General features: G+C 43.0%; 1 protein-coding gene across 1 annotated transcript in view; it reads right to left on the reverse strand.

Moving 5' to 3' along the window:
* Nucleotides 1-676: 676 nt before the first annotated feature.
* ELAPOR2 (endosome-lysosome associated apoptosis and autophagy regulator family member 2) overlaps nucleotides 677-16,766 on the reverse strand; it is a 137,692-nt gene continuing 121,602 nt past the window's right edge. The window contains exons 18-22 of the mRNA XM_039519652.1: nucleotides 15,718-15,819; nucleotides 12,470-12,596; nucleotides 11,038-11,216; nucleotides 10,155-10,320; nucleotides 677-3,987 (exon numbers count right to left, since the gene is read on the reverse strand). Of these exons, the coding sequence (XP_039375586.1) occupies nucleotides 3,928-3,987; nucleotides 10,155-10,320; nucleotides 11,038-11,216; nucleotides 12,470-12,596; nucleotides 15,718-15,819 (634 nt within the window). The 3' untranslated portion in view covers nucleotides 677-3,927. The remainder of the gene's footprint in view (nucleotides 3,988-10,154; nucleotides 10,321-11,037; nucleotides 11,217-12,469; nucleotides 12,597-15,717; nucleotides 15,820-16,766) is intronic.

Consider the following 16,766-nt stretch of genomic DNA (forward strand, 5'->3'; position numbering starts at 1 on the left):
AAAACTAACAGTCGGGGGTTCGGAAGCAACTTCATCCATTGTGGGAGTTTTATATCTTACTCTGAAGCATCTGGTGGTACTGGTCCTTGTTGGAGATGGAGATGGCTCCTGCATGGCAACGTCTGTTGCTATCCTTCTGGCCATCACACCCTTGGGACAGGAAAACCAAGAATTCCCACACACTCCTTGACAAGCCCCCAATCTTAGAGTCTCCTTTGAAACAGTAAACAATAGAACCTCCTCCTTTTATTAGAAGGGCTAACAGCTGCCTACAACTACCCAGTAGCTGCTAGTTATGGCCTTGAGAGACCTAATTTTTCCTAGGCTTGGACTCTAAATCAATCATATAATACACTGCAAGAACTAACAAAAGTAGTCAGAACCAAGGTAGGGAAATCAAATTCTGATTTAATCTTTGTGGCCAGATCCTCTACTGATGTAAATCAGAGAAGCTCCATTTTGCACCAGTTTTGGATGTGGCTGAGTATACTTAGCAAAGCTGACTGCAGATCAATTCTCTGCACATTTTTGTTTTTCTGAGAAAACAGCATCAGAGCAGAGCCAATCACATCCACGCTTACTTGCCAATAGCTTATACAGCGAGACCACTTAAATGTGTTTAAGAGATTCAGATGCTTGAATCCAGATTTAAAAGAAAAGCAGGCAACTGCAGCGATAAAAATTTATCCCGTTTAATCAACTGAACACATAACATAGCGCTTTGCATTTGATTATGGCCTTAAATAACAAATTCGTACATAACGTTGCTGATGAGATGGTTGCTGTGAGTACATTTTGGCAGAATACTAGATGTCACAGGCAACAGTTTGCTTAATGAAGTGTTTCAAGACTTCAAAACTGTGCCTTTTATGGGAACAAGAAAACAGCCTTTTTGTCTATCTTTACGGAAAGAAAAAGAGAAACAGCCAAAACTCAGCTCAAAAGTATCAGAACAAACTTATTTATGGCTGGAAAATTCCATTACAATACTTTACGCTAGCCTTAAATCAATTCTATAGGCTTAGTTGGTTTCTGCTTCTCATAGTGCTCAGCCAGGTGTACCTTCAGGGTGCCCAGAAGAATTTCTTATATTAATGTGACAGATCATTTGGAACCCCATATAAGAAGTATCATATAGCAAAGGCTGCAGGAGCTGACAAAAAATGCTATTTTATATCTAAATTTGAAAAAGTCATGGGGGGGGGGAATAACAAAACATACAAAACCCCTCCTTTGTATTAATAAAACTGAAAGGTAGTTTGTTAAAATTTAAGGCATTTTAACATGTCAGGGATATGACTCTAGCGGCAGAAGAAAAGATGTTCCTGGAAATGAATCCCAATTATATCTCTATGGCTTGGGAAACGGGTGCAGATAAGAGCAATAGATGAAAACAGTGGTGACAGATGTAATTCTGTGCAAGGTGGGACGTTCCATGGCTCCACCCATCACTGAAGAACACTGCCAAATTTAGCGCAGGCTGCAGTTCTTCCAAAGATCGCAAATTCGCAGTTCAAATATATTTTCACTTCACTGTACAAATGCTGACCAGCTGAAAACCTTTGACACTACAACACACTATCTGAATAAAATTCAATGACAAAAAAAAATCCTCTTCATAAAAGATCAGCAAAGAACTGAAATCTCAAAATCCCAATTGGCATTTGCTAAGGGAGCATGTCACCATTGCTGACTGCGTGTAAACAATAGGATGATGACAAATACAATGTAAGATAATAAATGTGCAACAATACAAAATATACAAAAAAACCAAACTTGTATGTAATATACATTCAAAAACACTGAAAAATGATTCAATACCTCACAAAAATCCCTTCTTTCTGGAAAATGAAACGCTGTTTCAAGAACAAAAAGAAATGTACACAACCTCTGATGAGATGCCCAAAGTACCTTCACACAGAAGAACAGATCTCAGTTTCTGCAACTGGATATATAAAATAATTGAAATAAATTTCCCTAAACAAGAAAAAGAAGCTCTAATCTTCATAAAATCTCCTTCACATCTCATAGTGTAATAAAATATTCAGTTTTCATCTTAGATTCAATTTAATTTAGAAGTGGACTCTTCTCAGACTGGTTGATGCAACTGAGTCATACAAAAGCCCAAATCTATATATTCTTTATAGTAAAAACACCATTTTTGCCTGTGTCTTTTCCAAAGTTTTATATGCATTTCACAATTCAGACATTTTATTCTGACGCAGATACAGGTCTGATTAGAGGGACAAGATTGGAGCCTCATTTCTTCCTAGCTTTACGCAACTCTTTCCTTCATAATTTTCATCAACGATTTTATACCCACATTTTAGTAGATTATTTTCAGTTTAACTTGCACTGGAATTTCAGGAAATTACAGTTTTTCATAGACTGGATATTAGGAAGATCACATACTTTAAATGTGGTGGATAAGTCAGATTTAAAGGATCTCAGGCCAGCCTTCAATGTTCAAAGCACCTTTTTGTGCCCACAGTTAAATGTACAATAACTTGCATCGACAGTAGAACCCATTTGTATGCTAAGATACATGATGGTGTAACCAACATTAATACCTGCAGGGGGGTCCTTGTCCCTTTATAGACCACATACAGGCTACAGAGTCTGATACTGCCTCTCGACTGCAAATTGGCTCGGTTAGCTTAGACGCTAGAAGTTTGTGGTTTCCCTCGCTCCCAAAGGGTCCCGGATTCAATCCCTACAGATGCTCATCCCAGAGGGTTGACACACAAATGACAGCTCGTACCGGGTACTGAACTGCTGTCAACCTCCGATGCTCAGGACAAGCTTCCCCAGGCAGGGAGAATGCATAATTCACATTATGGATCTTTGGTCCCCCCTAGTGTCTAGACCACGTAAAAAGATTTCTGAGTGCTGCTTCTGCTGCTTCTAAACGGACAGATGTGATCTTTCAACTCAGGCAGTGGCAGCGCACACATTTAGGGGATGGCTACACTTGGAGCTGGGGGTGTGACTCTCAGCTTGCGTAGCCATACTTGCTCTAGCTCTCAAAATAGCACACTAAATACAGTAGTGTAGCCACAGTAGCACAGGCGGTGCCAAGCGGTGCCATGGGCTAGCCACCCTGAGTACAAATCCACCTGAACCCTGTGGGTACATACACGGCACAGCTTGTCCGTGCAGCTGCTGCCTGTGCTACCATGGCTACACTACTATTCTTAGCGTGCTAGATTGATGACAGCAGATGTGAAAATGTCTATACAAGCTGGGAATCACACCCTTAGCTGTAGGTATAGATATAGCCTCAGATTCAGGAGTGCCATGTTCAAGCCAACCCAGATGGTCATCATATTGGCATCTACACGGGTTTGATCCGTGGGTGCAAAATTGGCCCTGCCACACTGAAGGCTGTTGCAGGACATCCTGCCCTTAGCCCCAAAAGCATTATTTTATCCAAGGATCAAAAGTCATCCATGGTTCTGTTTCAAGTGCCATTCCCCATTTTGATTTTAAGAGAGACTTGAAGTTAGGCTACAAAAAGGACAGTACAGAACCTTTGCAGAAAGTTTCGAATCTCTCAGAAAATCAGTTCTTACGATGCATACGGACAAAGTGATTATGCATTGAAAGGTACCAATAAATCACACAGCATGCCTGAGCAATGCACAGGTGAATACAAAACTCATGTCAGTTGCAGTATGTATATCTCTTCCTGAGTTAAGTTTCATTCCTAGTTTGGAATCCAAGCAGTCTGCTTCTTGTTTTTGGCAAGGTACTTGACCATAGAATAAGGCAATCCAATCTTTTGTTTTGATTTCCACCCTCTTTTTTCTTATATGGCTCAGCATTTCTCACTGCAACCATTACTCTGCTGTCTGCAGGAATATGTTTAAAATGTGGTCCTGTAAAAATAGAAATCAGATTTTTTTCTTTGAAGGTAGTATTTAATCCTCATATATTTTGTGATCTTGAAGATTTCAGCTGAACAGATTCAAAACGATCTTGTTTTTCCTGCAATGTAAAGAGACAAGTTCCCGTCAATCATGATTTCTCAGATTCACTCTGAAGTGTACGAACATCTCTTCACTCAGTATAAAAAGTCCTGGAACAAATTTATACTCTCAGTAACTTGAGTGTAACTCCTGTTGAAGACTTTACTGAGATTGTGCCACAGTAAATTAGAGTAGAATTTGGCCTTTAAACTAAATTGTAACGTCTCTATACATTAAAAATTGTACAAACTTCAAAATTCCATTGTGAGGTAGAAAGGATATGAATTTTTTAGTGTTTCCTTTATAGGAAGTATATAGATAGGTCCACAGCTACATACACAAATGGCATATTTTGCACAGCATTGAACAGAGACGTCAAGGTTATGGATTTTATGATAGAATTACAAAGAAATTATGATGCATTACTGTAAAAAATACAAAAACATTCAAGAGTGAGAGCAGTTTGAGCAAAGAACTGAGAATGAGAAACTCCTGAACTCTGACACTTACTCCTTTGGTAGCCTTAACCAACCCACTTAGGCCTCAGTTCAGCAGAGCATTTAACACGTGTTGACCTTTCAGAGTGTGACTTGCCACCCCCTTCACTAAGGCTATGTCTACACTACAGTTTATGTCAGCATAACTTATGTCTCTCAGGGATGTGAATAAACCATCCCCCAAGCAACGTTAAATTACACCGATATAAGTGCTCGTGTGCACGGCGCTATGTCATCGACACAGCTTCTGCCGTTCGTGGAGGTGGTTTTATTATGCTGACGGGTAGCACAGCTGCATCGGTACAGTTGCGCCAGTACAGCTCTGTACGTACAGACATGCCCTGAAGTACCAATTCTCCAAACACTTAACCCATGCATTTAACTTACTATAGGGAGCAATCACTTTGATTTTATTGGGACTACTCACAGTAGTGAAGTTAAGCATGTAAGCGTTTGCAGGTTCGGACCTAAAATGGGACTATTCCCACGTTTACGCGTTTTGCTTAATTGGGGATGGAACTAGAGCTGGGTGCTCTAGTGCTTTGCCAATCCAGTGAAAATTTTTGAGATTTCAAAAAAATTGCTTTCTGCACCAGGAGGAACCAGTGACTTTTGGAAAAATTTGTCATGAAAAGCAAGTGAGAGAGGGCACTCAGCTGGGATATGGGAAACCCAGGTGCAAGTCCCCCGCTCCAAATCTAGGTTAGTGCACTAGCCATCAGCCTGCAGAGTCAGTTTCTAGTTCAATTTCTCCTGCTGGAGCTGTTCCAAATATATAAATACTTTAATATTCACTGGGCGAAAAAACAAGACTGACTCTGCAGCACAGTGGTTAGGTCACTTACCTGGAATGTGGGAAACACAGATTCAAGTCCCTCTTGCAAAGGAAGGATTCAAAGCTGAGTCTCCCACATTCTGGGTGAGGGCCCTACCCACCAGGACATTGGCTATTCTGTGGCACATCAAGCTCTCTCCTGTTTGTTAACAAAAAATGTTCCACAGCATGAAAACAAATGTCAAAACCTCAAAAATTTTTCCTGAAGTGGAATTGTTTTCTAGCCTGCCCTATAATTTACCTCGTGTGGTTACACCCAAGTTGATTCTCATCCAGAGCATTTCACTGACAACATTGGAGATGATTTTAGCTGGAGCAAAGAGAGTCATTAGTGTAAAAGGTAGCAAACTCACAACTGATGAGGAAATACGTTTTCAGACTATGTGTAATTAGACTGTGGATCTCATTGCCACAGGAGGCTGCTGAAGACAAGAACTCCAGGATACTGGAGAGAAGAAAAAGGGTGGGTGGTTTTGAGGTTATTGATGGGAAAAGGTTGAGAATCCTGCAACTGTAGAAGCTTCATGCATCATCACATGGATTAAATTAGGTCTTCATAATGCTAATATAAATACCAAACTTGTCTTGGTGTACTACGATACAGACCTTGTTTTAAAAAAAAGGAGAGGACGTGTCTATGGACGGCAAGAAAATCTACAGCTATACTACTTAATGCTAACAAATATTTTGGAAAGAGAGATGAAACTAAACTCACGCTTTGGGGTTTAAAATCACTCTCTATTACGATGAGACCTAATGCATGTGCGGGGTCAGATTTTCCCCTAGCTGCCTACTGCAGGGTTTCCTGCACTTCCTCAGCCTGCTTCAGCACAGCAATTCCTACATTCTGTGTTGTTGTTACAATAATACTGCAAATAAATATTTTTCCTTTTTTACATTAGGGGCTCAGCTCTGCATTTCTTATCTAGTCAAAGCTCTCAATAACTTCATGAGAAGTTTTGGAACACAGAAAAGTAATCACCTAGGGTCTGATCCTATTTTTAATATATTTCTGATTTTTTCTCTCTCTGTTGATACATCTTTACATTGTCCCTGTCCCCCATATTTTTTGCTCTCTTTTCTCTGTTTTTTTTAAAGAAGTTGTACCTCTCATCTTTTGCATTAATGAAGAATGATGCCTATCACATGTGTTTTGAGAAAATATATAATAAATCCCAGTTATCTGCAGGGATATAGGATGCAGACTTGAGCAAGCTAATGAGGTCCTGGAGGCTGAGTTTGGCAACTCTGATTATCCAGCAGATGAAAAAAAAAAAAAGCCAGAGATATCTGACGGGCTTATTTGAAAAGGTAACAGTGTACAGGGAAGCCTATTAAAATGAACATAGGAACTTGAGTTAAGAATAGTCTGTTTGAAAACAGTGCTCAGGTGTGCAAGTGATTGCTATTCTCAGTATAAAGCACTAAGCTTACTTTTAAACTACAAAACCTATTTCTTCCAGCAATCCTTCCTCTCTTCTTCTAATCATTACAGGCCCAGTCCTGCACACTTCATCAACCAAGCCTTTAAACTCATCAGGACTATTCATGGTAGTAAATGCAAAATTCAGCAGCAGAGGTGGTCAAAAACTTTCACTACATTCAGCAGTAGAGAGCTTTCACAAAATCAACACTTCTAAGTCATTTTCTTTTTTGCAAGGTTCAAAATGGGGGGAGCATCTTTTTTGAGGGGACAAGGGACAAAATATTTTGCGTTTTAAAAAAAATAAACATTTTTGAAATTTTGAATTTTCAATATGCTGTATTCCCCTCCCCTTTTCTTCTTCTTGCCACTGATTACAATAAAATGAATGATGTCCAGATGTGGGGTTCTCACACACACACTTTTTCATCTGGCCCTTCTAATGTTTCCAAAGTTGAAGATATGCGCAGAATTCATGTCTCTCGCAGATTTCCTTGCTTCCCCACAGAAATATTACTTTCTAACAGGGAAGCAAAAAGAGAAGCTGCAAGAGCAGTCATGCACTCCTCCCTAGCAGTGCAGGTACATCATTTCAGGCACTCGGAGCAGCCGGCAGAGAGGTTGATCACCATGGGGCTGGAGACACCCCAGCCAGTGGCTCCTACCATAGGTGTCAACTTTCTCCAGCACCGGTGGGTGCTCATGCCCCCTGGCCCCGCCTCGATCCCACCTTTTCCCCGTCCCTGGCCCTGCCCCCATTCCAACCCCTTCCCCAAAGTCCCCACCCCAACTCCGCCCCCTCCCTGCCCCTATTGGATTCCTTCCCCAAATCCCCGCTCCAACCCTGCCTCTTCCCCCAGCGTGCCGTGTTCCTCCTCCTCCCCTCTCCCTCCCTGCCCCGCAAAACAGCTGTTTCACGGCGGAAGCACTGGGAGGGAGTGGGGAGAAGCAGGATGTGGCAGCGCGCTCACGGAGGAGGCAGAGGTGAGCTGGAGTAGGGGAGCGGGGTGGGGCCATGGGGAGCTGCTGGTGGGTGCTAGCACCCACTAATTTTTCTCCATGGGTGCTCCAGCCCCGGCTCCTACCCTGAGTTGGGATCAGCTGCTAGTTCCGGCTGGACTGGAGGCAAGAGAGGATGGGACTTCCTCTTCCCCTGCAAGGAGTGGCTGGGGCTGTGTCAGACCCACCCCCAGAAACCTCCCCGAGCTGCAGGAAGCTCAGCATCCTCCCCTGCTTCCTGCTCCCATCACTCCTCAACTGCAGGGGGAGGGGTCACTATATGGAGAGCTGCTTCCTCATCCGCCCAACCCCCATGCATCTGGACCTCCCATACCCAGACACCCTCGCCAAGCTTCACCTCATACACCCTGAACACCCCTACCCCTCCATACCTGAACCCCACCCCACTGAACCTCAACCCCTGCATCTGGAACCCCCCTTCGCCCAGACCCTCTGCCTCTAGACCCCCACCCCTGCACCTAAACCACCCCCCACTGAACTCCCTGCACTCAAACCCCCACACTGACGAGCCACACCCTCCCTGCACCACTCTGAGTCCCCACCTGAAGACCCCCATGCCACTAACCCCCAACTAGATGCACCCAGACCACCATCCCACTAAGCCCCACTCTCCCAGCCCCAAGACTTCCCCGCTGAGACCTCCACACCCAGACCCTTCTGCTGAGCCCCAACCATCTTCACCTAGAAGCCCCTGCAGGGTCCCATTGCTCCTGCACCTGGAAGTCCCCCACTGTACATCCAGATCCCCCCACACCTAAACCCCTCACTGAGCTGCCTGCACCCATATTTTCCCACACAGAATCCTCTCATCCCACACCTGGATCCCACCACACTGAGCCCCTTCACACTTGGATCCTGCCTGGTTGAGCCTGCCTGCCCCACACCTGGTGCACCGGCACAGAGGGGCAGTGCCCCTGGGTGTTTCTGGGGCAGACCCAGGCCTTGTGCTGTGTCAGGGTCGAGTGCAGCCTCATCGCTGAGTCCGTGTCCCGGGGTTGTGGGGGCTGCAGGGTGATCTTCCACCTTTATGAAGCCAGTGGACTGTGCTCCCCACTGCCATGCTGGAGCCTCTGCATTTATTTATTGACAAATAAATCTTGCAGAATTTTGCAGAATTTTAGAATGTGCGCAGAATTTTTAATACGCTTATTAAATTTGCAGATGATACCAAACTGGGAGGGATTGCAAGTGCTTTGGAGGATAGGGTCATAATTCAAAATGATCTGGACAAATTGGAGAAATGGTCTGAGGTAAACAGGATGAAGTTTAACAAACACAAATGCAAAGTGCTCCACTTAGGAAGGAACAATCAGTTTCATGCATACAGAATGGGAAGAGACTGTCTAGGAAGGAATCCGGCAGAAAGGGATCTAGGGGTTATAGTGGACCACAAGCTAAATAAGAGTCAACAGTGTGATACTGTTGCAAAAACAGCAAACGTGATTCTGGGATGCATTAATAGGTGTGTTGTGAGCAAGACACGTGATGTCATTCTTCCACTCTACTCTGCGCTGGTTAGGCCTCAACTGGAGTATTGTGTTCAGTTCTGGGCACTATATTTCAAGAAAGATGTGGAGAAATTGGAGAGGGTCCAGAGAAGAGCAACAAGAATGATTAAAGGTCTAGAGAACATGACCTATGAAGGAAGGCTGAAAGAATTGGGTTTGTTTAGTTTGGAAAAGAGAAGACTGAGAAGGGACATGATAGCAGTTTCCAGGTATCTAAAAGGGTGTCATCAGGAGGAGGGAGAAAACTTGTTCATCTTGGCCTCTAAGGATAGAACAAGCAGCAATGGGCTTAAACTGCAGCAAGGGAGGTTTAGGTTGGACATTAGGAAAACGTTCCTAACTGTCAGGGTGGTTAAACACTGGAATAAATTGCCTAGGGAGGTTGTGGAATCTCCATCTCTAGAGATATTCAACAGTAGGTTAGATAAATGTCTATCCGGGATGGTCTAAACAGTATTTGGTCCTGCCATGAGGGCAGGGGACTGGACTCGATGACCTCTTGAGGTCCCTTCCAGTCCTAGAATCTATGAATTTTTTGGCACAGCATGCCCTCAGGAGCAGGTAACCTTACTGGCATAAAGTCAGTCTTAGGTTGCTCACTCGTGTCAAGTCTCCTTAAGCCTGAGGCCTAGTGTTGCTAAGTTGAAATCTTTCAGCCCTTAGTCTGTAGGCCTTGCATTACGCTGCCTTACCTTACTTGTATACCTAATACACGCTTGTCACTCCTAAATACTTGTCAAATTTATATTTATATAATCCTGTCCTACTTCTGTCTATTCATCATCACACATTGACTGCATATGAAACAACATAACCACAACAATAACACAACTAAATGATAAAATGAGCTAATTAGCTATATTAAACTAACAGTGTCAATAAAAAATAATAATATTAATACACCTTTGTTGCCAATGACTTCAGCTTTCCCAGCAATGACTGTTTATTTGAATATACTATTTCCTCTTCATTATCTTCTCCTTCCATTATAGCACAGCTGTCAGCAGCTGGAAGCTCACACTCTTTCGAGTTAGCTGTCATCACTAATTTGGAATATTTATACTCCAACCTGAAAGCACAAACTTGGACAGTTATTTTCTTAATACCCCATATTCTAGCTGCAACAGTGCAGGTGGTCAGAACACTATCTGCACCTATTCCTAGGGTTATTTGTTAAGCATCTGTAAAGAATCAGAAGTTATATTTTAAGAACCAGAAGTAAGAGAGCATGACTGAACTGCATTAGCAGCTCATCCATTTCCTGTTTTCCAGACTAGAACAGAGCAAACTCCATCCCATAAAGTCTTTAAAGCAAAGACCTTCAGACTTTTTCTAAAAGATACACTCAAGACCAAGCAGAAACTGTAAGCTTGAGTCAGGAATCACTGGGTAGAATTCTGTGGCCTATATTATGCAGGAGGTCAGCCTTGATGATCATAATGGTCCATTTTGGTCTTAAAATCTATGACCTTACTCATCTCTATTGCTTCCAGCCTTAAGCCAACCTCTGTCAGGGGTTAGGAGGAAACTTCTCATGGCTATCCTACAACTGCCTATTTCAGGGTATCTTGCACTTTCCTCTGCAGCATCTATTATGGCCATTGCTGGAAACAGGAAATCGGACTAAGTGGATCACTGGACTGATCAGGTATGACATTTCCCTACACTGTGTTAGGGTTTAATTCAAAGTCCAGTGGAATCCATGGGAGTTTTTCTAGTGACTTCAATGAGCTCTGGATCAGCCTTTTGATTTATTTTTGTATGTCACCTCAAGTACCGTACTTACTTCTGATTTTTCTTCCAGAAGTAGCAGGTTAAGGCTATGAGCAGCACAGCTGTGAATGCACCAACACCTGCTCCAACTTTTAACCAGAAGTCCATGGTTTCACAGGTGCTGACCTGTTTCTCAGGCAAGGCAATCCCCTTCATGCATTGCTTTGGCTCATTCCAGACATATAAGGTTTCCTTTAAAAAAAAAAAAAAAGAGAGAGAGAGAATATAGAAAAGTGATGTGAATGTAGAGAATGTTTATGGACATTTTGAGGTTAAGCCAATAACATGTTTTTGAGGAAGTGAAATTACAGAAAACAGAGGTCCTATTTACTTTAAAAAATATATATTTATCATATCAGGGCCAGATTCTCCACTGGGTTATGCACCTTTTCTCCATACACTACAGGGACGCATACTGTCTGTAAATGCCTGGGAGAAATCCCTGCTGGTACAAGTGTATTGCTGTCAGGTCCTCTGCCTATGCCCCTCCCCCCGCCCCGCCATTCAGCATGGAGGAGTGTGCTGGGAAAAGGGAGTAGGTGTGGTGTAGTCTGGCTACGACGTCCAGGACCCTACCCCAGTGGAGCAACTTAGGGTATGTCCACACTGCACTCAGAAATGTGACTACACCCCAGGTAGGCATACCCATGCTAGCTCTAATCTAGCCTGCTCCCCCAAAACAGCAGTGAAGATGATGCAAGCCCACGCTGTTGCAACAGTGCACATCCTGGTTCTGGTCAGACTAGTCCATGCTGCTGTATCTTCTGTGCTAGCTAAACTAAAGCTAGTGCAGCTATACTGACATGAGTGGCAATCATGCCTCTGATTGCAGTGTAGACACACCCTTAGAGCAGTGTGGCAGCTACTCTATACTACACAGGGGCTTGGGACAGCCCTAGTTATCAGGGAGCTGTAACAGGGCTCCCCAGCGCTCTGACCCCTTGCTCCTGCACTGAGCTGAATTCTCGTGCAGGGCAGAATCTAACCCATGTCTCCAAAATGGCTTGGCCTAGTGAGATTTAACAGTAAGAATAATTTTGGAATGAGACCCAACTGCATTCCCCTGAGTCATGGCTGCAGGCACGGGGAGGGGACAAAGGATGTATGCTCAAAGCTTGCTCCTCACACAGGCTAGCAGAGATTGGGATTGGGATAGAGAGGGAAATGGGTGGAGCCTGCCTCTGACATGGTGGTCAGAAGAGCAGATCTGGAATGGGGAAGGGTTAGTAATCTGCGAATGGAGAAGGCCAGTAGCAGATAACTTCTCCCAGCAGCAAAGAGGGAGTGGAATGAATTGTGAATCTTTCCCTGGTCTGCTCTTGGAGCAGCACGGCTAGGTGATGTACAGGCACAATCTAGCCCTGTGGCTTGTACACAGGCAGTTTAACAGCACCCCCGAGACTACACAACTCATCCAATTTGACTAGAAGGCTTCAGTCCTCTACCTGAAATCCCTTTTTACAAGCTCCCTCAATCTCATGGTAGTCATGCTCTGTGCATAAAGGGCAGGCTTCTGCACTTTCCCACATGAAGTAGAAGGTGCATCCATCACAGGTGCCAACAGGGCATGTGCTAGGAGAAAAGCAAAGTTTGGTTAGCACTTGTGACACAGGTTTCACTCCGGGGAAAGGAGAACTGGTCAGGATTCTCTGCCTCCAGCCTACTGCTGAAGAGCGCTAATAATAATTATGATAATTAATAACCACCCATTGATTCAACATTTCCAAAACAAACCAAAAAAGCCAATCAGTTAAATATCTAGCTTCAAATAAAGAAGGTGTTAGTCTCGCAAATTTTTGGAAATACGAGTCCAGATACCACTGATACTACACCGATATAAAACTCTATAAACTAAACTAGAAGCAGTCATGGAAAGCACTGGAGTTATTCCAGATTTGCACCAACGTACGCAAGGGGGAGAATCTGGCCCATAATGTTCAGCTTTGTAAATATGTTCTGATATCCTCAAAAAGCACTTCCTAAGATGAAGGGTTATCAACTTCTGATTTCATAACTGTGTTTTATGTATATCCCTTGTACTTGAGGGTGTCTTTAAAGGTAATAATTGGAGATATACCAATCTCCTAGAACTGGAAGGGACCTTGAAAGGTCATTGAGTTGAGTCCAGCCCCCTGCCTTCACTAGCAGGATCAATTTTTGCCCCAGATCCCTAAGTGGTCTCCTCAAGGATTGAACTCACAAGCCTAGGTTTAGCAGGCCAGTGCTCAAACCACTGAGCTATCCCTCCCCCCTTTCTGATGTGTTCCAATCAATGAATTGGAGTGACTAAACAATGAAGATTTATTAATTGACTAACTGAGCCAAGTTGCCATGGACTGCTATACACCAAAGGCCAAATTTTCAAAAGTGGCCAATGATTTGGAATTTCTCAAGTTGGACATGCCAAAATTGAGGCAACCTAGATCAGTATCTGCCTTTGAAAACTGTGGGCTAACACTTAACTTTGTACCCCACTGCCTGCCACACCTAAATGAAAGCTGTCAATAGTTTAAGTAGATGTCACTGTTCTATAAAGATGTCAAAATTACAGCTGTATTTCATCAGCATAATTTATACAGTTACCACTAGGTGGCTAGGTAATACAGGCCTCTGCTCTAGTGACTCTGAATTCTTTTCCAGAATAAATTTTATATTTGAGGAAAGCTGAGAAACAAAATGTATATGAAAAATAGCAGGCCATATTCATCCTTGATGTAACGCCAATGATTGATTTCATTGGCAAATATCTAGAATTACAGCGGGAAAGTTATAAATTACTAGAAAAAATTATATATATTTGAACAGAGTTCATCCCTGGTGTAACCCCACTGGCAGCAAAAAAATTAAATTTTGTTCCAATCTATTTTTCTAGTAACATCTAACATTTCCCCTACAGTTACAGATAGTTGTGTGAATTAGAAACAGAACCCCAGTGTTCTATTATGTTGTGAGTAACCCCACCATTGCTGCCACCCTGATACCCAGAAGCCTGCGTAAACCCCATTTCGTTTACTTATTTCAAGGTGTTCAGGCAAAAACACTTATTGCAGTAATTACAGCTGCTGTTTCTACTTGCACTGAGTTGATAGGGGAACATTAATTGTAATTGTGATGCTTTGAGTGATTTCCTCCGTAGGTGGCAGCCATGCTCTGTAATAGTTACTTAGCGGAAGGATGTTTACTAGCCTAGTGAACATGTAACAGCTTGTGCACAAACCTGAGGAGTACAAATGGCCCTATTTCATGTTCAGTTAGTAGAACAGAACACTAGCTGCACTTCCACGACACTTGCTCAATTGTTGTTACCGGCAGCTAGGCTGACTCTAACAGTGACGGTAACTGGAAGTCTGTTCAACAGCCAAAAATACGCAGTTGGTTCATTAAATCTGGATCATACTTGCTAGAGAAAAAACTGATTTAAGAGATTTGTAATGTCACCCTGAAATTTGTCACACATTTGACTTATCTTAACAAAAGCCAGAGAGCTAGAAGACCAACCTCCCTTGGCTTGATTTGACTAATTCGGAACACTACCTCTGGATCAGAGAGTATTTTCTCAGGAACATTCGTAGGCCTATTTCCCATGTTCCTTTCATCTCTCACCCTGGCTAAACCAGGAATAAACTACAAAGAAGGCATTCCTTATTTAGACATTTTTGTTACAAATACAGAGGTCTACTCTGATGTTAAATGCTCTGCTTGAGCTGTTATTGGACCATGATCTTCTTCAGTCAATACAAGATACTTATATGATCCCCTTTACCATAGTATCTGAGCACCTCAAAATCTTTACTGTATTTGTCCTTGCAATGCCCCAATGAGTTAGAAAAGTATCACATTTTAATAGATGGGGAACGGAAGCATAGAGGCTAAGGGACTTGCCCAGGGTCACACAGGAAGTCTGTGGCAGAGCAAGCTTAATTCCTGTTTAAACTAGAGTTCATATTTTAGAAAAACATCCACATTTTAATTTAAAAATTTTCAGTGATGGAGAATCCACCATGACCTTTCGTTAATTGTTTCAATGATTGATTACCCTCACTGCTAAAAATCTGCACCTCATTTCCAGTCTGAATGTATCTATCTTTTTATATCTTTGTCTGCTAGATTGAAGAGCCCTCTGTTATCAAATTTCTGTTTCCCAGGTAGGTACTTATGGCTCTAATCAAACCCTTAACTTTTTCTTTGTTCAGTTAAGCAGACTGAGCTCCTTGCATCTATCACTATAGGGTTGACAATCCTTAAATCATTCTCTTGGATCTTCCCCAAACCCTCTCCAATTTATCAACATCCTTCTTGAATTGTGAGCCCCAGAACTGGACACAGTGTTCAAGCAGAGGTTGCACAAGTACAAAATAGAGAGGTTAAATCAACTGGCTATTGTGCACGCTTTCCTGGCTTTACTGCCTAAGAGCAGGCTGTTGTGCATTTGCTCTTAGGCGCTACCGCAGGGGCCTCATAGCCAGCAATAGCTAGAATGTGCTGCCCGCAGTTCACCTGGAGGTGACATAGACATGAGTCACTGTGGCCAGGTACTCGCCTGGAAGGAATGTGTGTCGTCTCCTGGACAGTCACAGATGGGAGAAAGCACTTCTCACTTCTTGCTAATCTAAGGCAACGAAAAGAGTTTTGCCAAGGATGGCTTAAGAGGACTGGGCATCTAGGCAATACTGTACTACCTTTAATTAAATACCTGGGGACTGAAATATCGCCTTGGCCTGGTTTGGTGGGATTACACCTCACCACCACAACAGTTGCACGTCCATTTTCACAGGGGGTTGTAAGTGTAGAAGACCTAATATGAAAGAAGAGCAAAAGTTTTCAATTAATATTGATTTTACTTTAAAAAATGACATATTGCACAATAAATGCATATTTACATGTATGGACACAATTCTGCCTAGGTATGCACCTAGAGCTAGAGAGAGTTTGGAGACTCTGCCTGATTTCCAGCAGTGCTGAATCATTCTGACCCAAGTCACCACTGGGCTCGCCTCGGAGGAACAGCCTCCCCCCAGTCCAAAAAAACAGTATTAGAAATCATAGCCACAGAGATCATGGTCTGAATGTTACTGTGCAAGAAATACTACAGTCAACTCATTCACTCCACTAGCCCAGAAAGCTGCAAACTGCACTTCTGCAATTGCAGAAGGTGAGCAGGACTCGGAGAATGACATATGTTGCATCAGTATGCCCCCTGTAGGCTAACGGCTTAAAACTACAATAATCTTACCAAAGCAGAGTCACTGGTAGGTAGGGTGACCAGATGTCCCGATTTTATACAGACAGTCCCGCTATTCGGGGCATTGTCTTATATAGGCTCCTATTAGCCCCCACCCCCATCTCGATTTGTCACACTTGCTGTCTGGTCACCTTACTGGTAGGGATAGTACCTGGAGGAACAAACTAGAAAGAGGACACTGTAGTCTGAGCATGTTTCAAACCAAGTGATTTTTTTTTCTCCAGTTCATTTTTGTAACAAAAATGTAAAAATAAAAATGAATGCAAAAGGAAGTATATAAATGTAAAGAACACATTTAAAAAAGAAATTAAGGAGAAGCCAGGGCCCAGAACACAAGGTTGAAGATGGCACCTGGAAATATCCAGGCTCTCCTCTGTGTAAAACAGGAATAACTCAGAGTCGTGCAAGCTGCTGCATTAGCTGATTTCACAACCTACTCATCAGCACACCAATCAGTCTGAGCCCTGGAAGAGTGTCTTAAGGACCTTCCCCCTAAGTCT

The sequence above is a fragment of the Mauremys reevesii genome, linkage group 1 (assembly GCF_016161935.1).
Source record: "Mauremys reevesii isolate NIE-2019 linkage group 1, ASM1616193v1, whole genome shotgun sequence".
Taxonomy (NCBI): domain Eukaryota; kingdom Metazoa; phylum Chordata; order Testudines; family Geoemydidae; genus Mauremys; species Mauremys reevesii.